The sequence below is a fragment of the Capricornis sumatraensis genome, chromosome 3 (assembly GCF_032405125.1).
Source record: "Capricornis sumatraensis isolate serow.1 chromosome 3, serow.2, whole genome shotgun sequence".
Classification (NCBI taxonomy): Eukaryota; Metazoa; Chordata; class Mammalia; order Artiodactyla; family Bovidae; genus Capricornis; species Capricornis sumatraensis.
Genome location: NC_091071.1, coordinates 148,903,872 through 148,931,096, shown reverse-complemented (window position 1 = coordinate 148,931,096; position 27,225 = coordinate 148,903,872). Strand labels below are relative to the sequence as shown.

General features: G+C 47.1%; 1 protein-coding gene across 1 annotated transcript in view; it reads left to right on the top strand.

The window, feature by feature from the left end:
- Positions 1-586: 586 nt before the first annotated feature.
- Positions 587-27,225, top strand: part of MARCHF4 (membrane associated ring-CH-type finger 4) — a 119,786-nt gene continuing 93,147 nt past the window's right edge. The window contains exon 1 of the mRNA XM_068969550.1: positions 587-1,099. Coding sequence (XP_068825651.1) covers positions 587-1,099 — 513 coding nt within the window. The remainder of the gene's footprint in view (positions 1,100-27,225) is intronic.

The following is a 27,225-nucleotide window of genomic DNA, read 5'->3' as shown; positions in this document are numbered from 1 at the left end:
CCCAGGCCCTCAAAACCAACCTCCTACTACCTAAGGAAAACTCTCTTTTCTCTCTAGCACATGCAGTCCTCAATTCTTCAATGAGCTAGTTTGCTCTAAGCCCAGCTCAGTCCACTCCAAATTTTACTGATAACCTTCCTCACCCTTTTATATGAAGAAATTTCCCACTGCCTGGGAATTTGAGAAAAACCCAATAAGCCTCTTCCCAGGGAACTTTCTAACAGTCAGACTTTGATCTCAAGGCCCTAACAGCCCATCCTCAACTTTTTTTCCTAGCCCCCTGCCTGTACCAGTGCTACCGGGTCAAAAGCAAAGAGGGAGATATGCTGAAAGCTTAAGGTTTGGGTAGAGGTAGGAGGGGCAAGACAATTTTTTGTTGGGCTGTCCAGGTAGAGTTCAGGACCAGTGACTCTCAGTTGCCAGTCCTGGGAGTCATTTATTTGCTACTTGGAGGGGATGTAAGAGGAGTCAGCAAGAACGAAGACTCCCTCCATCATAACACAGATACACTGTGGACCCCCAGACCATCCTATCCTCTGCAAAGACTCCACCTGCCCCTGCTGGGCTCTCTGCTTCTACTGGGCACATGCTGATGCCCCTGAGTGGGCTGCTCTGGTGGTGGTGGTGCTGCTGTGCCTGGTACTGCTGTGGATTGTGCACCCCAGCTCCCCAGATGTTGCGCCACCAGGGTCTACTCAAGTGCCGCTGCCGTATGCTCTTCAATGACCTGAAGGTTTTCCTCCTGCGGCGCCCCCCTCCAGCGCCCCTGCCCATGCACGGGGAACCCCAGCCCCCTGGTTTGGCGGCCAACAACAACACCCTTCCGGCTCTGGGTGCCGGGGGGTGGGCAGGCTGGAGGGGCCCTCGAGAAGGGGTGAGCAGGGAGACCCCTCCCTTGCCACCTCCACCGCCTTTGCCACCTTCTGTGGAAGATGACTGGGGTGGCCCAGCCACAGAGCCACCTGTCTCGCTGCTCAGCAGTGCCTCATCAGATGACTTCTGTAAAGGGAAGGCTGAGGATCGCTACTCACTGGGCAGCAGCCTGGACAGTGGCATGAGGACCCCACTCTGCCGCATCTGCTTCCAGGGGCCGGAACAGGTGAGACCCTTCTCCCGTTTTCCTACTCGCCTGCTTGCCCTATGCTGTCTCTAGGAGGAGGACTGTAAGCTTTAAGGGATCCTCAGTGATGTTTCATGTGGTTAAATTTTCCCAAGAGGTATCTGGTACCTGGTGGAGCCTGTTTTGCATTTTCCTTCCATATGTTCAATTCCATCCCAAAATTCCATAAGTGTCCTTAGAGGGGAAGATTTGGAAGTTGGAAGGGATGAAATGAAGGAACTTTGGTGGTACATTCATGCTTGTTGCCAAGATATCCTTGTATCTGATTTGTTGTTAGTGACATTTCCCCAGACTGTCTTCAGTTCCAGATTCAAACTTCTTCCCGCTCTGATAGTGTGTGGAGATCGTGTCCTTACAGCCTGCATCTGTTTCTTCACTTTGAGATGATTCCTTCCCATATTATACTGACATCCTCGGCAGTGTGTTTTAGTTACTGAGGAGGAAATGGAGAGGGTTTGTAAGTTTGTGAAGATTATACAGTTTGCTAAGACACTTCTTGTCAGACTCAAGGTTTTCTAGGTTGAAAGTGTTAGGTAAGTAGGGTGAGAGGGAGTTTACGGAAAGTGGAGAAGGAAGTAGGGAGTCTGATCATAACAATTCCCCTTGGCAGGTCTGAAAGCACATGAACTTAGAAAGTCCCTTAAACTTTCCCCATCAGGATAGAGATACCAAGTACCTTATGGACCAGAGTCTTCCCAAGGCCAAGGGTTCTCCCTACCCCCACTCATTCAGATTTTCAAAAATATACTCGCACCACCCCTTCTAGCTCCATTTTCAATCTAGTGTCTGCGGTGATGGAGAATATGTGCACATTCTTCTGGAATCATAAATTGTGGCAACACAATTCTGGCCCACAGAATCACCTGAAAATCTGACTTAGTTAGTGATGCTGGAGAAGGAACATTCAGTTGCACCATGGGCAGGGTTATATGGTCACACATCACCCCCTTCTTCACTAGCTTCCCGGAAGTGGGGGTCAGGCTTCTGGGTGCTCCTACAACAAGTGATGGTGTAGTAGGATGACATGCTGCAGCACCTTCTAGTTTCTGTTGAAGGCTTTGTCTTTGAGAGACAGGCTTTGTGGACATGTTCATTCATTTTGTGTTTGCTTGGAATGAGCAGGGCACTTCAGGACAGAAGATGACTGGGGCCATGGCCCGGGCATTATGAGAGGAAGTAATGTTGATCTTAGTGTGAATAAATGTCTCTGAGAGGCTGAGGGCAGGCTTCCTCCTTTTGTGACTGGAGTGGGTTGCCATTCCCTTCTCCAGGGGAAGCTTCCCTTCCCTGGGGATTGAACCCAGGTTTCTTGCCTTGCAGGCAGATTCTTTACCATCTGAGCCACCAGGGAAGCCCTGTTGTGACTAGGATTGCCAAAAAGTCCCAGCTGGACTGCAGCCTGGAGCCAAAGACCCCTCTTAAGCAGGAAGGTCCAGGCGCCTGCTCAGTGCCCCGCTTCCAGGGCTGGGCATCCAGCGCAGACACAAGGAGGTGTGGCACAGCTGAGAACAGGAAGTGTGTTTCACTTTGGGCTGCTCCCAATCAGCATCTGTCCCCATTAGAAGCCTCGTCTTCTCAAAAAATAAAGAAAGAAAGAGAGAGAGACTTATTTCCTCTCCCGTATGCCTGGTTCAGGTCTGAATGTCACAGGGGCACTGGGAGTGTGGCTTCTGGCAAGAATATGCTTGTCTCTAGCAAACAACAGAGCTTGGAACCTGTTCTGGATGATATTTATCTGCTGTGTGAACTCCTTCAATTTCTTTATTCGCCAGGGTCCCTTTTCCAACTTCTGTGATTTAAAAGAACCTTTTTATATTCCCCACATTTCCTTATAAGTATGTTGAGAGGATCCAGAAGATAATGAGCCTGAAAATGACTTGAAAGGGATTAATATATAATGACATATATTTTGCCTATGGTAAAGCAATATTTTGTTTTTAAAAAAATTCTTAGAAATACTGTGAAATATCCTCAAGTGACATAAGGTCTGGTTGAAGGTTAGGAGCTTTCCTTTCTTGTTCGTTATTTTTATAGTGTGTCACAAATAAAGCATGGAGTGAAAAAAAAAAAAAGCTAGCACTAATAAAGAAATGAGCTCTATTATTATGTGAAAAGGATGGGAGATAGTGTGGGTACTAAGTCGGGATCAAGTCAAGCACCCTTTGCATATGATTATTATGTTTTGAGGCTTTGCTTTATTGGGGGCAGGAGGCAGGAGATTTTAATGGGATTGTGTTATACTAGAAACAAGAGTCGCATGTGTTAGATGTGAACACATTTTCCCACTTTTTGCTTGTTTTTCTTCACAAGATTTCAGTGAGGAAGGGAGACAAAGGGGAGGAGATGGGGAAAACTCTCTAGAGAAGAGAGAGAAGTCAGACACAGGCAGAAAGTGAAAAGCTGAGATTTCAGTATTTTGTTTTCTGTTCAGGGAGGGAGCTGTCCAGCAATTGTTCACACGTGGACTTGCGGCTAATGCAGACAGTCTGCAATCTCAGTAGCTGAATGTCTTGGTCTTTCCTCTGACCAGACAAAGGAACTGAACAGCTCCTCGGTCACTTGCCACTACTCCAGGGGCTAAAAGGATGCCAAAGCTAAAAATCTGGTCTCTCCCTGCTGAAGGCTTGAAATGTACGTGGTGAGGGGCAGGCAACTGAAGGATCCAACAAGTTCCAAATTCATATATATCTCTAAAGGACTTAGTATTTCTTCATTCACACATGCATATATTTAGCAAATGTTTTTTGGGTACCTACAGCATGCCAGATATTGTTTCAGACCCTGGGTTTCCAGGGGAGAACAACACAGATGAGACCTCTGGTCTCCTGAAGCTAATGTTCAAGTGAAGATGCAGACAAGTAAAATAGCAGACAAAAGAAGTGATAAAGTGATTTCAGATGGTGTTGAGTGCTGTGATGAAGGCAAAACAGGAAAATGAGTTAGGCAAGGAGGAGGGGGAGGGCTTGGGAGCTACATTACACAGACAGATTGTGAGCAGCTGCCCTAAGAATATACCATCTGAGCTCATACCTGAGTGATGCAAATGACCCAGGGACACACACAGAGGTCTAGAAGAAGAGTTATCCAGGTAGAGGAGACGGCAGGTTCAAAGGCCCAAGAATGAACACACTTAGTATGTTGGAGAAACAGAAGAGAGGATAGGAGGAGAGAGGGGTGGGGTGTGAACAAATGCTTTGAAAGCCAACTCGGCTCTACACTGGACAACTGCCTGAGTGGCCAGCTCCTCCCCTCAGCCAGTCATTTGGGTGGGACAGGGATCAGTTGGTCAAGGATCCATGAGAGCATGGGACAAGAGCCTGGCTGGCAACCCTTTGCTCTCCATTTCTGCTTGAAGCTGCCCTAGTTCATGTCCAGGAAGTGTGCCGTGGCGGGTAAGTGGAGGTCTCTGAAGCCAGATGGCCCCAGTTTGAGGCCTGAACAATTTGCACAGATTCTCTGTGCTTCAGGTTTCTCATTTGTAAAACTGACCTGCTAACGATAGTCCCAAAATTCAAAACGTTCTGAGCACCAGATCGGTCAACACCGTTAGAGCGGTGCTGTCGCGGTGTTAGTTGCTCTTGTTATCTCAGAGATAAGACATTGTCTCCTTCCCCAAATACTTGGTTTAAAAGGAAAAGTGTGTTCCAGCTTCCAGGCTGGCAGGAGGACTGCTGTGCTGTGGTCCATCTGTGTGGTAGCTCGCTTCCTGCTCACTCACAATGCTCTAGACAGTGCTGCTCTTGTTTCCATCATCAAAAGCCTATGTTAAGTGCCCACCTCTGCCTGCTGTTCTGCTGAGCAGGGTCTGGAGACACAGGGTAGATGTGGGCCTGCCCCCTCTGGGAGTTTCGCAATCTAACCCAGACATCACAGAGGCTGATAGAGATCAAGAACACACAGACAGTGAGTCGCAGGTGAATTACAGTAATATCAGGGCAAGGAAGAGATGCATGCTTAAAAGCAGCTAGCGTGTGGGGTGCCTATTCAGAGACACAAGTGGATGAATTTGCTACCTTTTCTCCAATTAGTCAGAGAAGGTTTCTCTGATGCTGCTGCAGACTAAGTGAGAAGAAATAGACTTAGGCTGAGTTTAGACAGCTGGAAGCAGAAGAGATGTGAGACACAAGAATATGTTAACAAAGAAGTGAAACCATCTCCCAGCCTAGGTCAGCTGTGGAGCTCCTGGAGTGGGTAAAAAGATGGAATCTACCATAGTAGAGGGGGTGATGGGTGATGGGGTACCTGTTTTGGACCTAATGAAAAGCGGGAAATAAGTCTGGAAGGGATTAAGTCTTGGTCAGCCTCCCTTATTCTTCCTGGGGTTCATGTCTCTAGAGCTCCAAGTTCAGACAGGACCAGAGTAATGTGAAATATTTTAGTCAATGTTTTTGGATCTCAGCAAGTAGGAGAAGAGGGCATTGCTGGATTCAATGGAAACTGGGAACCCGCAGATGCAAGGAGAACTCTGGGAACAGAGATCAAATAGAGCATTTTAGGAGAGAAGAAATAGTATATTATTTTTCTTATCATCATGGTTCAATTTTATACTTCTTTGTGTGATTAATAATATCTATATCCACAAAGCATAGACCCATACCTAACATTTATGGACCACCGGGCAAGAGCATGGATATAGTCTCACATATCATCAGTGCAGTTCAGTTCAGTCATTCAGTCATGTCTGACTCTTTGCAACCCCATGGACTGTAGCACGGCAGGCTTCCCTGTCCATCAGCAACTCTTGGAGTTTACTCAAACTCATGTCCATTGAGTCGGTGATGCCATACAACCATCTCATCCTCTGTCATCCCCTTCTCCTGCCTTCAATCTTTCCCAGCATCAGGGTCTTTTCAAGTGAGTCAGTTCTTTGCATCAGATGGCCAAAGAACTGGAGTTTCAGCTTCAGCATCAGTCCTTCCAATGAATATTCAGGACAGATTTCCTTTAAGATGGACTGGTTTGATTTCCTTACTGTCCAAGGGACTCACAAGAGTCTTCTCCAACACCACAGTTTGAAAGCATTAATTCTTCAGTGTTCAGCTTTCTTTATAGTCCAACTCTCACATCAATACATGACTATTGGAAAAACCCTTTCACATATCATAGGCCAAAATATTTAGAAGTAATAAGACAACAAATAAGCTAACAAACTGTTAAACAAAGTCCATTGTATCCTTCTGTCCTGGAAGGATATACCTTCAAAACAACAAGGAAAACAGGTCTGAATTCAAAACTGTTAGACTCCTCTGAATTCTGTGCTAGGCAAATGGGGACACTTGGCCCTTGGTAAACAGGCCACTCTGCTCAGATTCTCTTTCCACTGCTGGCTGCATCTTGTACAGTGACAAGCCTTGGACATACATATGTGACATACACACGTGACATACACACTGGCTTGTCCAAGCTCTATCTGTACCACCTCCAAAGAGCTTCCTCTTGCCTCTCTCCCTTTGAGCTTGAAGAAAGAGAACCATGAAGGTCTGGGGAGCAGGCTCATAGCTAAATAGGCAGGAATTCCAGGGTGTCAGGTAATCAAAGCATGTTCTAGAAAGGGGCTGTAGGTCCCTGCAGGCTCCTCATTCTATGGAAAGCGTGCAGCTGAAGGAGGACCAGAGTGGAGCCTTCTATAGCAAGGGGCCCTCTTGCCTGAGTCTAAGGAAGGCGCTGGAAGGGACTGTAAGAGCCCTGGAAGCAGACTTGGTTGCGATTTGCTCGTCAATCCAGTTCCTGGCTTTATGCTCCGTGAGTATTTGCTAAATGAATGAGCCTTTAGAACGCATGCAATGGGCAGCCCCACAGGAATTGGGGAGAAGAGCCTAAAAGAGAGAAAAATACATTCACCGGCTGACCATGCGCTGCACACAAGAAGGGGCAGAGTTGTCCTCTGTGATCACAAACGGCAGCGCCTTGGCCAGTGGTGGAATCTCCTGGGAAGCCAACTTGGGTTTTGATATTAGAAAGAACTTTGTATCAAAGCTGTCTCCAAGATAGTATAGGCTGCCTTAGAAAGTGGGCTCAAGTGGACAACTGAAACTAATGACACTCAAAATCCCCTTTGAGCTTGAGACTTGGGATTCATTATGAGATTGCTTGGGATCCAGAGAGATTTTAATCTAAGCAGAAAGAGATGGGTCTGCATCCTTTTCTAATTCAAAGGGTCATCTAGTCCCAGAATATCTACTTCCAGGGTCTATATAGTACATGGCCTGTAAAAATGTATCTTCAGCAAAGATCACAAAGAACAGTCTCCGTCCTGTGTTTGTAGAAATCCTAAGGTGCTAATGAGGATGTGATGGCTGCAATCCTGAATGTGTACCATGCACGTAAAATAGGAGAGTGAGCATTTCCTGAATGGCAGGCAGCAGACACCATCATGGACCTAAGATGCAGAACCATCCCAGGAAAGGGGAAACACACCTGTCACCACCTTTTCCCCAAATCATGTGTGAGCTATTTTCATTTTCCCATCGGAGATTTTTTTCCCCACTGTTGTTTCCCAGTTGCTGCATTTGACAGTCCTGGTCCTATTTTAGCTGGAAGGTCCAAGGACCCTTTGGCAAGGGTTGTCAACAAAGCTCTAATGCTTTATTGGGAAATGATGTAGCAGGCTTAAACCTCACCATTGGGTCCCTGGTCATTTTCCAGATTTAGCTCTCTATGTTTCACATGCACACACATGCACATGCCTGCGTATGAATAAAGCATGAAGTGGTGGAGGGGAGTTAGCCAGTGTCTTGACAGTGCTGGAGTGATTCTCACCTCCACTCTCAGTAGATTCTCTGCATGGTGCTCACTTTGGAGTAATCCTTCTTCACTTGCCAGCCTGCGTCTGCTTGCGGTGGGTTGGCTAATTTATTGGGTGTGGCTTTTAGCTGAGGCCCCCATACAGAGAATTCATAGAGCTGAAATATGGATTTCAAAAAAGCCTGGAAGAAGAAATGAGAGATCCTGGAAATCAATATATCTCCCTCTCTCTCTGTCTACTCTCTTTTCCAGCTGGTATGTGGAGAAGCCCAGCTGTGGCTTGTGAGTTGGGGGAGGGGGGTTGGTTTGTGGGGGAGGGGATCCTCAAAGGAGTGTGGGAATGAGTGAGCTGCTTCTTGTTTGCTGGGAAGGAAGCCAAGTTGGAAGTGAGCCCGGATGTAAAGGATCTGGCAAGTGAATACTGTGTGGGCCGAACTGTATACCATCCCCCTCTCAAGAAGTATCATGTGTAAGATAGAGTCACTTAGACTCTGTGTGTATTACGTAGAGTCCACCTTTGTTACCTTCCTCTGTGCATGTTAAAAGTAAAAATGGGGTGAACATAGGACTGACTGTTGCATGACAAGACAGTTGAAATTGCAAAAGTTATCATTTGAGTTCTGCATAGATGCAAACTGTCAGAAAAAAAGGGGGATCTGCAAATATAGGCTCTGTGATCCAAACCCACGAAGGGGACACATAAGACCCAGTCTTGTACCCAGTTCATTGCTTCAATGAGGGTATCTACAAGGCCTGTGGTCAGAGATGCTGAGGAGGACAGATCAGATTAGTTTCCTTCATGGTATCTGGATGTGGTTGAAGAGAAGCAACATCAGTTTCTCCGAAACAAGCCTCTTGAAACCACCCTGACGTCTAACATGGGGCTTTGCATATAGTGCACGTGTGGTCAGTTGCTTCAGCCATGTCCGATTCTTTGTGACCCTATGGACCATAGCCCGCCAGGCTCCTCTGTCCACGGGATTCTCCAGGCAAGAATACTGAAGCGGGTTGCCATGCCCTCCTCCGGGGGATCTTCCCCACCCAGGGATCGAACCCATATCTCTTACACCTACTGCATTGGCAGGTGGGTTCTTTACCACTAGCACCGCCTGGGAAACCCTTGCATACAGTAGGGATTCAGTACTGATCCTTTCCCCTCCTTCCTGGCATATTCCAGACTGGTAGTGTTATCTTTGGTTCCTAGTGTACATATTCACTTATATGTGCATGGGCATATATGTGTATGTAAGTTAAAATGCTGAATGAGGAGGAAACAGATGAACCATTCCACTCCATCCAACCTCCTTTTCTGATTCTAGAATCACAAATAGCAATGATTCTTATTCTAGGAATTATAGTGATCATTATCCTGGCTTAAGATCACTTGACCAAGAACAGATCTGTTCTCATCCAATTGTACAAAGATGAAAACAACACGGGATTCCAAGTAAGAAAGACATGGATTTAAATCACAGTTGGGGTCCTTCCCAGCGAAGTGATCCTATGTGACTTATTTAACCTCCCTGGACCTAGGTTTCTTCATTTATAAAACAGGAATAAAGTGCTGAGCTTGAACACACAAGGAGTGGGCATGAGTGAAGTTCTAGGCACACAGCAGTTGTTCGTTAAGTGGGAACAATATTTGCCTGATTCTGTCCAGGTAGCTCGGAGACCAGAGTGGGGCCCCCAGATCACACTGCTGTCTTTCCTACCATCTGCTCTCACGATGACCTTAAGAAATCAGACACGCTGTTTAAAGCTGTACTTTAACTATAGAAAGCCCCAGCTGTTTTTATGCCCACCATCAGGGACACACATTTAGATCCAATGTCTCTGTTCATCTGACTTTCTATCTTGCATTTCCTCATTCAGCTGGACCTCCATCCTCTCCTGCTTGGATCCCTCAGTCCTAATATATTTGTCTTTTTTTTTTTTTCTGTTTTGGCTACGTTGGGTCTTTATCGCATTGTGAGGGCCTTCTCCATTTGTGCTGCACAGGTTCTAGAGCATGCAGGCTCAGTAGTTGCAGCACAAAGTTGCTTCATAGCATGTGGGATCTCAGTTCCCTGACCAGGGATTGAACCCATGTCCCCTGCTTTGGAGGACAGATTCTTAACCACGGAATCACCAGGGAAGTCCTCTAACATACGTGTCTCATCTCAATCATTGCCATGTCCCCGACCAATCTTTGTTAAATAACACTCTCTGTTTGACAGGAACACAAGACACTTTTCTGGACTCTGAAATCCCTAGATGCCAGGAACAGGCTGTGCACAGAGAGGAGCGTGTCGAGGAACTGGCAGTGGAAACACCTGCTCAGGTGACAGCAAGGTGTTTTCCGTTTAGGGTCATCCCCAGACTAGCATTTCTGAACGCTGGGATGGGATGGATACTCTAGACAGACATGATGGTAAATAACATGGATCCTCAAGTGAGAATGTTGTTCTCTTGATATTTTGTCCTCATGTCTTATGATTATGTCAGGAGAAAATCTCATTGGAGATTTTCATAACATGAAAAGATTTTCATAAATCTCATAATGTCTTTCACGTCTTCTTAACACTTGTCAAATCTCCTCTGTAAACAAAGAGAGAAGGTACCACACTCAGAGCCTTTGGACACACCGCAGTGTCGAGCTAGAATCTGTTCATCTCGTTTCTCTTGCATTTGTGTGTGTCTACTCTTTTTTAGGGGGAGGTTTCTCTGGTGGCTCAGTGGTAAAGAACCCTCCTGCCGATGCAGAAGATGTGAGTTTGATCCCTGGGTTGGGAAGATCCCCTGGAGAAGGAAATAGCAGCCCACTCCAGTATTCTTGCCTGGGAAATCCCATGGAAAGAGGAGCCTGCTGGGCTGCAGTCCATGGGGGTCACAAAAGAGTCAGACATGACTTAGTGACTAAACAGCAACAACAATGACAACTATTTTGTATTAACAGACTTTACTTTTTAAAGCAATTTAATGTTTGAAGACAAACTGAGAGAGCTCCTGTATACTTACTCCCACCCTGCCTCCCTCACCATCAACATCCTGTATCAGAGTGGTGCATTTTTCATAACTGATGAACCAATGTTGACATATTATTATTATCCAATGTCCACAATTTGCACTGCTGTTCAGTTTTGATGTTATACATTCTGAGGGTTTTGACAAATGCATGATGACATGTATCTACCACTATAGTATCTATAGAACAGTTTCACTACCTGAAAAATTCCCTGTGCTCCACCCATTCATCCCTCTGCTCTCACCCCTGAACTCCTGCAATATAGTCTGGTCTTTTTCAGAATGTCATTTCACTGGAATCACGCAGTATTAGCCTTTTCATATTGGTGTCTTTCACTTAGTGATACGTATTTACTGCTATGTCTTTTCATGGCTTGACAACACATTTCTTTTTAGGGCTGAATAATATTCTATTGTTTGGGCTTCCCAAGCGGCACAGTGGTAAAGAATTTTCTGCCGAAGCAGGAGATGCAAGAGATCCGGGGTTCAATCCTTGAGCTGGGAAGATCCCCTGGAGTAGGAAATGGCAACCCACTCCAGTATTCACGCCTGGGAAATCCCATGGATAAAGGAGCCTGGTGGGCTACCGTTCACAGGGTCACAAAGAATCAGACACGACTGAACACAGGCACACAATACTCTATTGTATGAATGTAGTACAGCTGGTCTTCTTTTAATAGTTACTGATAGCTTTGTTTTTGCTTATGATAGTGACAAAAAGTCTCCTTTAGAAATAAGTTTACTGAAGTAAAAAGATGACACATTTAGAGAAAAATGTTAACTACGAAGAAAGTAATAGTATGAATATGTCAAACAGTGTAAGTGACTGAAGTTTGGGTAACATTGACATGGGTTGCACACTTTACAATAGTTCTGAAATATCTGCGGCCACCAAGAAGTGCCTCAGGTATGGGGAAAATGCAGAGTCCCAGGCCATGGTCCTAGGGTGGTGCCCTGGAATCTATATTTCTAACCATTGGCTTTGACAATTCCGAGCAGGGGACTGCTTCACAGGAATAGTGTCATTAGGCAGGAGTTTGAGGAGGAAGCCAATGGTGGGAGAAGATATGCTTCTAGCAGACCCGAGGTTCCCTGACATATAGGAAACAAGGCTGTGGGCCCTCGTAGAGGAGCGGGCAGCAGTTGGGTAGGTGAGCACAGGACCATGTGATTAGGAAGGAAGCGAGAAGCAAGGAACTGATGACTCTTACATCTCTCTCCATCCCTGTCTCAGTAACCTGAGAGCTTCAAGTCCCACCTGGGACTTGATGGGAAAAAGTCTAACCATTGTGCGACTCTGACATGAGGGAGAGACGTGAACTTGACTGTGTAAAGACATTGCCCAGCAGATGCTAGTTTCCCTGATGAATACAACCATCAGTTCACATTCCTGAATGATGTTCAAGAGGCTATTCTTGAGCGAAGTCAAATCAGGGCCTCTGGGGGAAGCCCTAGAGTCCCGGAGTAAGGGAACAGATGGCGCACAGCGTGCTCCCTCACAGCTCACTGAGTACCAACAATGAAGCGCTTCACTTTGGGAACGGCACATCGCTCTTGCCTACAATTTGGCTGAATCTAGAGACGTGGCCCTGTCTATTGCCCCATAGCAGGGGTGGGGTGTGTCATTCTCCCGGGTGAAAGAGAGGAAGCTCAGATGTCATGAGCTCTGGCGTCTCTCTCTCCACACTGTGTGTACCTCCTTCTTAGGGTTGCTATGGGACTTAGACGAGCTAACACATGCCAAACACTTAGAGCACCACTGACCCACAGTAGGCACGCGATAAATGTTAGTAGCCATTGTTATTGTTTTCTCATTTATGTAAGGAGGAGGTGGTACGAGGGAATATCCAAGCCCCTTCCAGTCCTGTTGTCTTCTTTTATGTCTTATCAGGCAGAGGAGCAATATCTGAGGTTATAAATCCAATTCTTCCTTTCACCAATAGAAGAAATCTCCCTAGAAGAATGACATTAATGTGTGTGTGTGTGTTCAGTAGCTAAGTCGTGTCTGACTCTTTGCAACCCCATAGACTGTAGCCCATCAGGTTCCTCTGTCCATGAGATTTTCCAGGCGAGAATACTGGAGTGGGTTGCCATCTCCTCCTCCAGGGGATCTTCCCAATTTAGGGATCGAAGTTGTGTCTCCTGCATTGGCAGGTGGATTCTTTACCACTGCACCACCTGGGAAGCCCAATGACCTAAGAACGGAGCCTTAAAGACTGAACCAGAGAAAGAATTTGGAAAACAGGAAATGAAGACGTTTCCAGACATTGGAACAATGGAGGCAAAAAGTCAGAGATGTTTTATGGGAAAATTGACATGGTGGATAAGAATATGGGGCTTTCAGAGCCAAGCAGAACTACGTTCCAATCCAAGGATTGCTTTGCAGTAGATATGTGACCTTGGGCATAGACAGAAATGTTAATTTCTTCCTTGGTAGAATGGGAATGATAATAACAGTGCCCATCTTAAAGGTACTATTGTGAGGCTCAAATGATGTAATGCATACGAAACTCTTGGCAAACAGTAGAATACAAACACACAATAAATTTGCAAAGATACAATGAACATTAGTTGTTAATGCTATCTGATCTGCCAAGCTTTCAGCGGTCTTCTCTAAACTTCCTTTGAGAATTTCTGCCTTGATGTGTGTATGACTGTGAGATGCTGACATCAGGAGAAGCTTCCAAACTATCACAGGGGTAGGTAAAACTAAACATACTCAAGCATTGTCAGTAAACTAAAATTATTTCACAGATACACATAAAATTTTCCAAATGTATATGGAAGCCACAAGGATGAACAAAATCAAAAGCATCTTTCACATTTGTTAAGCTTCTTGCCAATAAGTATTTTCTCAATTAACAGATACTCAAAGTACAAGTATGGGGTTCTTGGGTGGCCTAGTGGTAAAGAATCTGCCTGCAATGCAGGAGACCCCAGTTTGATCCCTGGGTTGGGAAGATCCCCTCGAGAAGGGAATGGCAACCCACTCCAGTATTCTTGCCTGGAGAATCCCATGGACAGAGGAGCCTGGTGGGTTACAGTCCGTGGGGTCGCAAAGAGTCAGACACAACGGAGTGACTAACACACACACAAAGTACAAGTATAGTCATTTTGAGGGTTTGTGGAACTCTTTTAGTATTAAAAAAAATTTTTTTTAAAGATTAATTTACTTTTGACTGTGCTAGGTCTTTGTTGGAGAAGGCAGTGGCACCCCACTTCAGTACTCTCGCCTGGAAAATCCCACGGATGGAGGAGCCTGGTAGGCTGCAGTCCATGGGGTTGCTAAGAGTCGGACACGACTGAGCAACTTTACTTTCCCTTTTCACTTTCATGCATTGGAGAAGGAAATGGCAACCCGCTCCAGTGTTCTTGCCTGGAGAATCCCAGGGACGGGGGAGCCTGTGGGCTGCCATCTATGGGGTCGCACAGAGTCGGACACGACTGACGCGACTTAGCAGGAGTAGCAGGTCTTTGTTGCTTTGCATGGACTTTCTCTAGTTGCAGTGAGTGGGGCTGCTCTTTACTGTGGTGCGAGGGCATCTCATTGTGGTGCCTTCCCTTGTTGTGGGGCACCAGCTCTACAGTACTCGGGCTTCAGCGGCTGTGCACATGGGCTTAGCTGCTTTGCGGCATGTGGGATCTTACCTGACCAGGGATCAAACATGTTTCCTGCATTGGCAGTCAAATTCTTAACCACTGGACCACCAGGGAAGCCCCTCTTTTAGTATTTAAAGAGACAGTCTCAAAAAAAAAAAAAAAAAAACCAACCAAAGGGTCACGGTAATGAAAGATAAAGAATGTAGGGGAAATCACCCTAGACTGGGGGAGTCTAAAGAGATACAGTAACTAAATACAATGTGTGACTTGGGCTTGTTTCTGGACCAGAGAAAGTCTGGACCAGACTTGCTTCTGTCCCTTTGTGGGACAGTTGCTGATAAGATGTAGCGGTTACTTAATGGCATTGTATCAATGCTAAGCTCCTCATGTTGGTCATTGTACTATCATTCTGTAAGATGCTAACCTTTGGAAAAATTGGGTGAAGGGTTTATGGGAAGCTGTGTTTACAAGTTTTCAAATGAGTCTTACATAATTTCAAAATGAAAAGTTGGAAACTAAAAATAATTTAAATAGGGGGTAGTTTCTCATACTTGGAAAAATTGGGGGGAAAAGAATATAGGAAAAAAGCATAGAAAAAACAGTATGGGTTTGGTGATTAAAAACACTGGGTTAGAATCTGGGCTCTAGCACTCAGAAACTGAAAGCAACTATGGGCAAATCAATCTCCTGGCCTTCAGTGTCTTCTATCTGCAACAATTTGCTTCTATGGAGCAAATTAAAGAAATACATCATAGAAATATTGTGAGAATTTGAGTAGACAACACCTACCATGGTACAAGGAAGGGGCTCCAGAGAAGCATTGACTCTCTGTCTGGTCTCTCTTTACCCCTCTGTCTGCAGAGCATGACAAACATTCCTCACATATCTCCCAGATATGAGGACTGTGTGCTAAGTGCTTTGAAATTGACAGGGTGACACCTGAGCAATGAAAAGCGTTGAGTGGGCAGGAATGTTTTCCCAATACGGGATCTTGAGCATATAAACAGAGTTCATAATCATCAGCATAAAGAGCATTGGCCATTATGCAGTGTGTTTTTTTTTTAACACTTCTTAACCTGACACCCAAAAAGGAGCGCTTTGGCACATTGAGTGTGGGCTGTTTATCTGATTCATCCTGGAGCCACACAGACTTAAGCCTCCATGGAGCAGTGGGCTGCTTTAGAAAGAAAATCTTTCTGATGCTGGGACTCTGGTTCACTTTATGTGTTCAGAGAACAATTGCCCAAAGCAGGCAGTCACAGGTGACTGAGGGCAAGTGTGAGTGGGAGTGAAGAGATGTCCTCTCCTGTGGTGTGTGTGTGTCTGTGGGTGCGAGTGAGTGAGTGGACACGTGTCTGCACGTGAACTACATTTATTTAACACAAAATAAAAAGGTGCTTAAGGGGGTTGGTCCATTTGACTGCTCCTGCCTTTCAATCATCTTTGTTCCAGAGAAAGCCCAGGGCGTCTGGTCCTTGCAAACTCGGTACTGACATTTTATACAAGAGTCACTGCCTTGTTTCTTACTTCTGGCATCCATTAAGTGTCTGTCTGCAAAAAAAACAAATCAAAAAAAAAAAAATCAGTTTGGGGCTTTTGGAAGTGTATGTAGTTTGATTTCAAAAGTTTTCCGCTATCTCCTCCCCCAAACACACAGAGAGAGGTAATCTTTATCCTTTCTACTAACTAACATTTGACATGATAGCTGGAATTTGCTTCAGAATAATCTAGTGACTAAAGGTGAAACAAGACTGGTCATAAGTTGATAAATGCTAAATTTGGGTGATGGGTTACATGCTTTCTTCTATCCCCTCTACTTTTATGTATGTTTGGAATTTTCTATAATAGAAAGGTATGGCTTCTTGTCTGGTCAGTTAAATGTTATTAAAAGACAATTATTTGAACAGGCTTTACAGGCACTAGCTGAGAGCAGACAAAACAGCCTTGTGGCACAGTGACGCTGACGATCAGGGCCAAAGACAGACAGGACCAGAGCACATCCCAGTGGGCCCTTCATCAGTCTTGCTCAACGAGGGGAATAAATTTGATGACCTCTTAAGGGATCTTTCATCCCCAAAGGTCATTATTTAAAGATAAAAATGTCCTGTTGTCCCTTTTTTTTCTGGTCCACCTGGCTTGGTGGCAGCGAAAGGATCGGTGTGACCACTCAGTCAACACTGAGTGAACACACCCAGTGCTACGCCCTGAGGATGTGGAGATAAGACGGTGCAGGGAAGAGCCTGGCACGCTGAGAAGCAACCATAAGATGACATAATCAGAACAATGAGCATCTTGGACCAGAGTCACATCCATTGTGCTGAAGGACCACACAGGAGAGGTGGTTAGCAATGTCCGGGAAAGCTAGAGAAGATTCTCTAGAGAAGCTTATCCTTGAGTGACCATGCTGGGGTGGGGGGAATTCTCCAGGTGGGAGTGTGTGCAATGCCAGCTATACGAGATCTACCCTCACTCTCCTCATCAGGACTATTTCCTGCACAGCCTAATCCTCTCTCCCTCTTACTGCTTTCTGAATCACCCTGCTCTGCTCAAAGACCCAGAATCGCTCTCCTTAGAGAACTGGGTGGATTAAAGTATGGGCTTCATGCAAATGGGGGCGGGGTGCATTAACTCCTCTCTAGAAGCTTCTCCTCCCAATGCCAGCCTTGTGGGGCTTGATCTTGCTGGTCTTTCTGTAAGTGGAGCCTGCTGGTCTGGTTGTTCTTGGGGGGCACTTACCTGGTAATAATAACTCTGCAAAAACTTTCTTGGTTGATTGACTTAAGGGTTTTTTTCTGTAAGTATTTCTTTTTAAAAATATCTTACTATTCTTACTTTATTAATTTTGATTTTTTGGCCATGACACACAGTACGTGGGATCTTAGTTTCCCAACCAGGGATCAAACCCACACCCCTTGCAGTGGAAGGGCAGAGTCTTAACCCCTGGACCACCAGGGAAGTCCCTGAATTGAGGTTTTATCTAGAAGCTTCAGTTGTGGATCCAGGAGCTACATTATCCTCCAATGCATGCACAGATGTGGGTTCATATTCCTTTGGTAAGGAGGAAAGAGGAAACTTTATTTTCCTAATTTCTTGGGATAAGAAACCAGGATCTAGAGTGGTAGATGGAAGGCAACATGCTAAGGCTGCCTTAGCAACTAGAGCCTACATCTGCCCCTCACAGGAGTAAAACATTTCCCCAGCCCCTTGCCAGTCACAGGAATATTCATTCATTCACTCCTAAGACATAAACATGTTGTGAAGTGAAGTGAAGTGAAGTCGCTCAGTCGTGTTCGACTGTTTGTGACCCCATGGACTGTAGCCTACCAGGCTCCTCCATCCATGGGATTCTCCAGGCAAGAATACTGGAGTGGGTTGCCATTTCCTTCTCCAGGGAAACATGTTGTAGTAAAGTGTTAATTTATCGGGATGTTTGGAGAATGAAAGAGATTAGGGAGGGAAAAGGTGGGGGAATGGGACACATTTATGATTAACTGAATTTTCTAGTGAATTTGGAGGTAACCCTATAATTTATATTTCAACTTTTGTCACTGACAATCTTTATAAAATATAATATATAGCCTTTGTAAAATATGTCTGCTTCATAATGCATTTGGATATCACCCCAAGTTCCCTATACATTGAAGGGTTGCTATTTAAAGTTAGACTCTGAGGTTACAGAAGGCAAAGGAGTATGTTTCTAGCTTCACAGACCACAGGATACCTTGCAGAAGTCAGTATGTGAATTTTGTTGAGACTGTGATATCAACTTGTTTTATCTTCCTCCCACAAGAGTGGTGTAAAACATCTAGTTCATTCATTCAGCACTTATTTATTTAGCAACTGCTTTGTGCCAGAGCTGCACTGAGCATCCTGGCTATCCTAGTCAGCTGGACCACAGCTCCTATCTCCTAGGAGCTCTGCAGTCTTATAACTGCAGGTGGGGCCATTATAATCCAGGGTGGAGAGGATTAAGAATTGTGCCAGGTGCTCTGAGAGCGCAGGATCAAGGAGGACTTCTCACAAGAGGAGACAGCTATGGGGAGCGGGGGCGGGGGCGGCAGCACAGGGGGCTTGAAATTGTTCAAGATAACAGAATAGAAGGGCATTCCAGGCAGAAGGAGGAGCTTTTCCAAAAACCCTGTTTGTTTCAATACACATGAATTCTGTCATCTTCCATTCTCTGTACTCTGTTCAGCAGAGTCATATCTACCTCTCTAGGGGATCAGCTGTAGCAGCAATGAGCCTCTCTTGACTTGGGGCTGCACCTGTGCACGTCCTGGCCTAACCCAGTTCTGCTTCCACCAGGAGGCTGCCTTACAGAGCCCATCTGAGGAGTGGGGACACAGGGGTCCCTCTGATGTGGGTGATCATCTTGGTAACAACCACCTCAGGTTGCCAGAGCTGGAGCTGCAGCAGGTTGACAAAGGAGAGTCCAGAGGCCCAGGGACTCTAAACACACCAGGCCCCTCTAACGTGGGTGGGAAACAGCATCTCATTTCAGACTCAGGCATATTTTTATTTCAGGTCCCTCACCTATAGGCCATTGTCTAGCTAGAGAGATGAAATAAAATGTCATCAAAGTGGTCCAGGCCCCATAGTCTTCTCAGACCCTCTGTGCTTGCTCATCCTTGTGGAGGTCTGGCAGACACAGCATCAACATACTGTGTTTGTCTTTTGATCCCTTTGCAAATGATCATTCCAAAGTTGATCATTCAACTTTGATCATTCATCAGCACTATTATTACTTACCCTCATGCTAGAAAATATTTACAGGTTTTCTTGCATATAGAACAGTATGCTTTGAGAAAGAGAACTTCCTTTTCTATGAGATAAGGAAATCGAGGCCCAAAAGAAAGTAAGTTATGTGTGCGTGTTACTGCTGGACGCACAGATGCCGCGGAAGATGTAGGTGTTGTTGTTTAGTCCCTAAATCATGTTTGACTCTTTTGTGACCCCATGTACTGTAGCCCACCAGGCTCCCTCTATCCATGGAAATTCCCAGGCAAGAATACTGGAGTGGGTTGCCATGCCCTCCTCCAGGGGATCTTTCCAACCCAGAGATTGAACCCCCATCTCCTGCACTGGCAGGCAGATTCTTTACCACTGCACCACCTGGAAAAACCCATGTTTGTCAGGTATGTGGGGTAAAATCAATTCTAAATGTTACTCAGTGCCCCTCAACATAGGGTGGACAATAGTTCCAATTTCCCTGGGGATTGACAAAATTCCCAAGATGTGGGACTTACAGTGCTAAAACTGGGACCATCCCAGACCAACCTGGACAGTGGATCACCCTTCAAGAATGTTCCACTAACCACGCTGTAGACTAATATACCCCAGGACAACACCTCTGGTACTCAGTGTCTACCTGCTGTACGTTGGGAGGCACTTGTTGATTGATTGGCTACTGGTGGCTGGTTTCCTACTCTAGGGGCAAGCATTCATCAGCGGTTCACCAGGCTGCTTACAGTCAAGGAGCCATGATCACTGAGACCCTCCTGTTTGATCTTACACAGGGCAGGAGGGAGGGCCTAAGAAGTTAGATCTCCGGTATGGAGCTTCTCAGATTTTAATGTGCATGTGAATTACCTGGTGTTTTTGCTCAACTGTAGAATCTGATTTTGGCATTTGGAGTGGAGCCTGAGAATCTGCATCCCAACAGAACCCAGGTCAATGCAGATACTTTTGGTCAACAGACCACACCTTGAGTATCAAGGAGCTCAGGAGTTCTTATCCTTAGCAGGCATATTAGGATTATCTGGTGGGGGGATTCTTCATATGTCCAGCCAGGTCGGTCATTAGGGGTGGCACCAGGCTTTGGTATTTTTAACTCTCCCCAAGCATTTCCAATGTGCAAACAGGGTTGCAAATTCCAGGGAGGGGAAGGAGAGAAAAGTTCCCTCTGATGATAAGGGCTGATTGATAGGTCCAGATGGGCTAGGCTGTGCTGTCAAGAGATGTATTGCGAGTGGAATCAGAAATCTAAAAGAAGGTGCTTATTTTGGAAAGCCCAGAGGCAAAATTGCTTTCAAAAAATCCAGCACAATGGTTTGTGTTCTTAGGCCTTTTAGCAGTGAATCAACAATGTTTCTCTTGCCCTTGGGGTGGATGGAGCCCAGTGGCCCTGCTCTGAACATATCTGATAGGAGAGAACAGAGGTTCTGAAACCAGCAAATCACCAGTTTCACAGAAGAGTCATCTGAACCGGTCCTCCAACTACTCAGGATTTCTTTCATTGCCTTGCTTACGGATGCTTTCCCGCAGCTGTTTCCAACATTCCCCATTCTCATCAAGCTGCCAGCCTCCTTCCAGCAGATGACTTTGCCTCCTATTTTACTGAGAAAATTGGGGTCAGCCATTCAAAGGCCATCACCTCTCCCCTCCTGCTGGTCATCGCTCCCTCTTCACTTCTGCAAATGTCCGTCTTTACCTAGTCCCCCCTCCCTCCTCCTGCCTCCCTCCCAGAGTGACCACACCAGTGCTCTTGGCCCCAGCATCCTCCACCGCCCCTAGGACTCCATCCGCAGCTACCACCCTCTCCCTGCACCCACATACATCACTGTCAGACCCTCCCCATCACGTGCTCTTCCCTGGCTCCCTCTCCTCCGGACACAGGCGTGTTCAGATCTTTGCTATGTCCTGAAGTACCCCTTCAGTTCTCTCTTTCATCTCCTCATGCCCGCTCCAGTTGTGCAACCTGGTTTCCACCTCCACCGCCGACTGAAAATATTCCTTGGAAGGTCCTTGATGATCTAATTCCAAAACCGTGTGGCCTTACAGAAGCCATCCTTCCTCTGGTAGGGGGTTTTAGTGGAGAAAAGATACATTATATGTATGGCTGAGTCCCTTCACTGTTCACCTGAAACTGTCACAACATTGTTAATCCTCTATACCCCAATACAAACTAAATAGTTAAAATAATTACTTATTTAAAGAAAAGAAGCCCTTCTCCCTAGATGCCTCTGCACATTGCTGCTGCTGCTGCTGCTAAGTCGCTTCAGTCGTGTCCAACTCTGTGCGACCCCAGAGGTGGCAGCCCACTAGGCTCCTCTGTCCCTGGGATTCTCCAGGCAAGAATACTGGAGTGGGTTGCCATTTCCTTCTCTAATGCATTAAAGTGAAAAGTGAAAGTGAAGTCGTGTCCAACTCTTAGCGACCCCATGGACTGTAGCCTACCAGGTTCCTCCGTCCATGGGATTTTCCAGGCAAGAGTACTGGAGTGGGTTGCCATTGCCTTCTCCACCTCTGCACATTAGGCACTCAGAATTCCCCACTCCATGTCCATATGGTCCTGCCTCTTGTCTTTGCTAACATCAGTTGCAACGAAAATGAGGACTCGCTCTCCAGCCTCCATCCCCCTGCTGATGGTGAAGTCCTGTCCAGGTTTCAGGCCACTCCTCATTTGTGGCTTCCCTCATAGCTCAGTCGGTAAAGAATCCGCCTTCAATGCAGGAGACCCGGGTTCGATTCCTGGGTCCGGAAGATCCCCTGGAGAAGGAAATGGTAACCCACTCCAGTATTCTTGCCTGGAAAATCCCATGGACAGAGGAGCCTGGCAGGCTACAGTCCGTGGGGTCGCAAGAGTCAGACATGACTTAGTGACTAAACCACCACCTCATTTGTGGGTCCTGAAGTCAGTTGCATGATTGAGTTGCAAGCAGCATTTCCTTTCTCCATCCACCCCCGTCCCCCCACAACCCACCCTCCACCCCCCCACCCCCCGCCCTGCCGTCCTACCACGAGATAGACCAGAATAGGATAGGAAAACATTTGCATGCGTTACAAGTACGAAGGATAAGTATTGTTGAGAAACCTCTATTCTAGTCCGTCTTCTGTGCTGCCAAACTGGGAATTAAAAATGACATTTCCCATACCTCTGCAACATTTCTAAAACCACAGTGAGACTGTCTTCTGAGAACTGAGCCCTTCTCCCGAATTCCCCCCACGGCTGATGGTTCCTTCGGGGTAAAATGCTGTGGCTTCTATCTCTGGCTCCATCCACACTGACTGTCCCTAGGTCCTACTCTGAGGAGTTGAGCATCCATTCCTGCCTCCCTCACCCCCATTTCTCCTGGCTTCACTGGCAGTTACAGATATTGCTATTCATCCCCCAGATATGACAACAGCCTTCTAACTGCTCTCCCGACCTCCAGTATCCCAAAGCCCTCCAGTCCATGACAATCCTGAGCTGTCATTTACAAGCTACTCTTCCCTGAAAAGTGGAAGTATTTAATACTTTCCTCACTAGGCTGTTCCTAGGATTCATTGAAAGATACATAAGGAAAATATATAAACCTGGGTAAAGGATATGTCAAGGGGCTGGCACAAGTTAGGAACTCAGATGCTACTTTCTAGCCTCCTAAATCATCCAACATTCTGCTGCCAAACCCTCTATGGCTCCCTAGTGCCTACTGGATAAAATGTCTCAATATCTTGGTCTTAGTCTCCTAAGAGTCCTTCAACATGGCCAGAAGGCTTCCATCTAAGCCTTCTCTGTCCAGTGATTCCTGTCCTTCTGTGGGCCAACTTGCCCTTCCTCCCACAGAAGGACAAGTTCTGTCTCCAGAACTTCTGCACATTCCTGTCTCCATGCTCTTTTTTGGGCAGTGCCTTTTGCCTCACCCGTCCTAGACCTCAGTGCTACACCGCTTCTCTCCGGCCTTGTCATCATAGTACAGTCTTGTAGAAGGAGAACACAAGATCCCCCTCCTCCACCAGCTGGTGGCCCCAGACCTGTGGAAGCAGACTGGGTTCAAGCCCAATCACAGCAGGCATCTTCAAGGGCAGGGAGCACGGCTGGAACCCAGTGCAGAGAGGAGGGTGGCATGAGGATCTGTCAGCAAGTTTGTGGAAAATAAAACCGCAGCCCACCCCTGACTCTCTTTGCAGGGTCCCTGACTCCCCAGCCACGACCCGGATGTGCTCATGCCTCTGGCTGGAATAAGCCCAAGAATCTTTCTAACATGCCTACCCCATTCCCACTTCTCCATATAGATTATACTCACCCACCCCGTACTTCCCCACCACTCCTGTAGCTATCCTAGCCGGGTCACAGCCACCCCCAGCTCCCACGCTGGTCCCTTCGCAGATCTGCCCATCTATCACAAGGACAATGCCGACCGGAGCACCGGACACTTGTGCACTGGAAGGAGTCCTTCCTTCTTTTGGAGACAGGAAATCCTAGGTTCAAATAACCACCCTTTCTTGTACCCGTGACGCTGTGGACTTCTGCCACCCGTAGAAAATAAACTCGGTTCTTCTCATCTGTCAATTCAAGGGAACAGTAGGAACCTTATGGGTGGGTGTGAGAATTAACTGTGGTTTAATCTGTGAAGCGCAGCACAGTTCCTGGTATCCTAAGGCCAGAGGGCTCAAAGTGGGGGCTTTGGGGGGTATGTGTAGGCAAAGATATATTTTCTTTGAACTGGACTGCGCATATAGCTATTTTTAACAGAAAGAGCCCCCCCTACCACCCCCCACCACTCCCTGCTCTCCACACACAGACACACACACACTTTCTAGAACTGACTCTTGAAAAACTTGAAGATACAGAATCATAGGGCCCCTTCCACCCTTGAGACAACTATGGGCTGTTGCTAAGCAGAGGTCACCCCTAACTGTAGGCGGTTTGCTATAGGCCTTCCTCAGGCCCCTGATCTGATGCTCCTTGCGCATGACTGAAATTCAACATTGCTGTCATAACCTAATTCTTCCATGCTGCTTGGTGAGCAGCAGCTGTGTGGGGCTCTAACAGCCCAGCCGTCCCAGTTGATCCCATGGGCTCCCCTTCCCAGGCCTCACCAGGATCCAGCAACTAAAGGGTTAATGCCAGCACAGCAGGGGACCTCTGGGACCCCTTGGGCTACCAGGCAACCAAGGGGTTGATGTCTGTGCAGGTCCTGTTGCTTAACATTTCAAACAACATCTCAGCCCAGATGTGCAGGAGTTGCCCCTCTGTGTTCACCTCTGAGTCCCTAGCACTGAGAACAGATCCTGGCACATGATGGGTACTCTTTGTTGACTAACTGACTAACTCGCCTTATGCTCTCAAAGATACTAGCTTTGCCTCTCTCATAGCTCTGTCGGTAAAGAATCTGCCTGCAATGCAGGAGACCTGGGTTCGATTCCTGGGTCCAGAAGATCCCTTGGAGAAGGAAATGGCAACCCACTCTGCTATTCTTGCCTGGAAAATCCCATGGACAGAGGAGTCTGACAGGCTACAGTCCATGGGGTTGCAAGAGTCAGACACGACTTAGCGACTAAACCACCATCACCACCCCTTGCCTCATCCTCCTTTTCCTTTGATGCTAATGGGAAGGAAACTGGTCCACTCTGGATCTTGCCCATTTACTCAGCTCTCCCTCAATCCCCTTCCATCCACACTAGCTGCTGGGGGTGGGGTAGGGTCGGGTCTGGTGGTGACCCCAGTCCAAGCCCCTCAGCAGCAAGCAGACTTTCTCCAGAAGTCAGTTGCAAAGGAATACAGATGGTGCCTTCTGCCTTGTGGGCAGCCAAATATAGTCATGCATGGGAGACCGTGGGTGTAATCAAAACCATTTTATTTCTCAGACAATAGAAACAAACAGAACAGCAATCTCAGTCAGGCCAGAGAAGGACCAGCAGGGAGCAGGCAGATTGGAGGAGCTGTGAAACGGTATAAACTAATGAAAATGATTCTGCTGGCACTTCTCACTGCCTGCCTGCCTCCTTTAAATGGGTCTAGAAACTGCTGTCCTGGGCTCCCTGCACTTTGGGGCCTGGTACTCCGGGAGGGCAAAAACTTGGGGATCTGAAAGCAGACACAACTTTGAGTTCAATGACTCAGAGGAGAATGAGGGTGAGGAAGAGACAGCCAACCGGCATCTGTGGAGCTCTCCACAGCCTGGGCAAGAATGTGCGGATGTCCAATCTGAGAAGCCAGGAAGCTCGCAAGAGAGTCCTGCACTGGGTGCCCTTGGTCTGTGTGCCTCACCTCTCTGGGCCCCAGTGTTCACGTCATTGAGTAGACTGGGCTAGTGGAGCTTCCAAGACCCTGCATGTATATTAAGTCACTTCAGTCAGGTCCAGCTCTTCGCAACCCTATGGACTATACTCACCAGGCTCTTCTGTCCATGGGGATTCTTCATGCAAGAATACCGGAGTGGGTTGCCATACCCTCCTTCAGGAGATCTTCCCAACCCAGGGATCAAACCAGAGTCTCCTGCATGTCTCCTGCATTGGTAGGTGGGTTCTTTACCATTAGTGCCATCTGGGAAGCCGTCCAAGACCTTACCAGCCCTGATATTCAAATACTGTTTCATGAACACCCTCACTTCCATTTCTGGTAGAGATTATTTGGCTTGTCTCTCTCTTTCAGCCAGAAGCTCCTCCTCAAAGCCAAGAATTATTTCCTTCCTTTCTTTTTTTTTTTCTCGGTCACGGGGTCCTAGGAGCCTGGGAGGTGCTGAGACCGTGCTGGAATGACAAAATGATGGACAGACGGCTGCCCACAGGGATGGCTAAGTCTGTTGCAGGCAGTAGCTACTTACTGCGACCGATGGAAGGTGTGGAGAGGATTAGGCTTTAATCGATTCTGGTGGGATTCATTAGTTCACACGGAGATTTAGCTCTGCTTTCTCCAACGCCCCCCTGCCCCCCCCCCCCCCCCAACACACACACTGGCAGGTTAAAGGCTGTAAGGACAATGCGTCAGTTCCTGGCTTGAAACTGACTGCCAGCCGGGCAAAACTCATTTGGGGTTTATATTCATGTGTCACCCTAGCTTTTAAAACAGTGCCGACTGGAAGGTCTCCCTCATCCGCCCCGAGCCCACCCAGAGGCCCCTCGTTTTAGCCATGAACACTACGCTGGGCTCCCAGAGCCCAGGCTGTAAACCCAAGCATGCAGCAGGCTTTGTGGGAATGCTCCAGCGAGCGGCGATCGGTCTGAAGAGCCAGCCCCACCCTCTCGACTTCCTGTTTCCTTTGTCTGGGGCGAGGGCAGCCGGTGAGCTGTGGGAAGGAGGCAGGCAGCTCCGGCTGAAATGGGCTTTAGCATCCTGGCGGCTCGGAGGGAAAGGGGGCCGGGCTGGGGGCGGAGCCCAGCGGGCGGCCAGCCGGCTGCTGCTTGATTTAAGGAGATGTTTTCGAATCACCCCGGCAGGAGGCCTAGAGAGATGGTGGAAATTAAGTGCACGACTCCCGCGAGGATCCCTGGTCCCCTGTCGCCCCGGCAGAGTCCTAAGTGGTAATGGGGTCCCCTGGAGGGTCTCCGTGGGACGCCTCTTGATACCTGCTTTATACTTGAGAGACCCCAGTAAAACCCAAAGCCCCAGGTCAGTGCCTGCCCCCCACGGCGGGCAAATGAATGAACAAATGAGCGGATGGATGAATGACCAGGAGGGCAGCGGAGGGTTTGAAAGGGATTGTAAAACTGCCAGGTTCCCAGCGCCAATGCCACTTTCGCTCTTGTGAAGAAAAACACGTCTCAGCTGAGCAGCTAAGAGAGAAAAGTGTGTCTCACGGAAGGAGTGGGGTGGGGGTGGGGGGGAATGAAGGAATGAATGGATTTTGTGTTTTGACATATTTACTAAGAAATGTGGAAACTGCTTAGCACCTGCTAATTAGAGTCAGAGCAACCTCAATTCCCTGCGATCTGCAAATGCCAAGGAGCTGGAAGGAGGGGTGGATTTTCCAAAGGGATTCATGCGCTTTTCTCAGTTGAGGATGGAGAAACTGAGGGAGGCGCTGAGAAAGGCAGGGTACAGAGCACTCGGATTT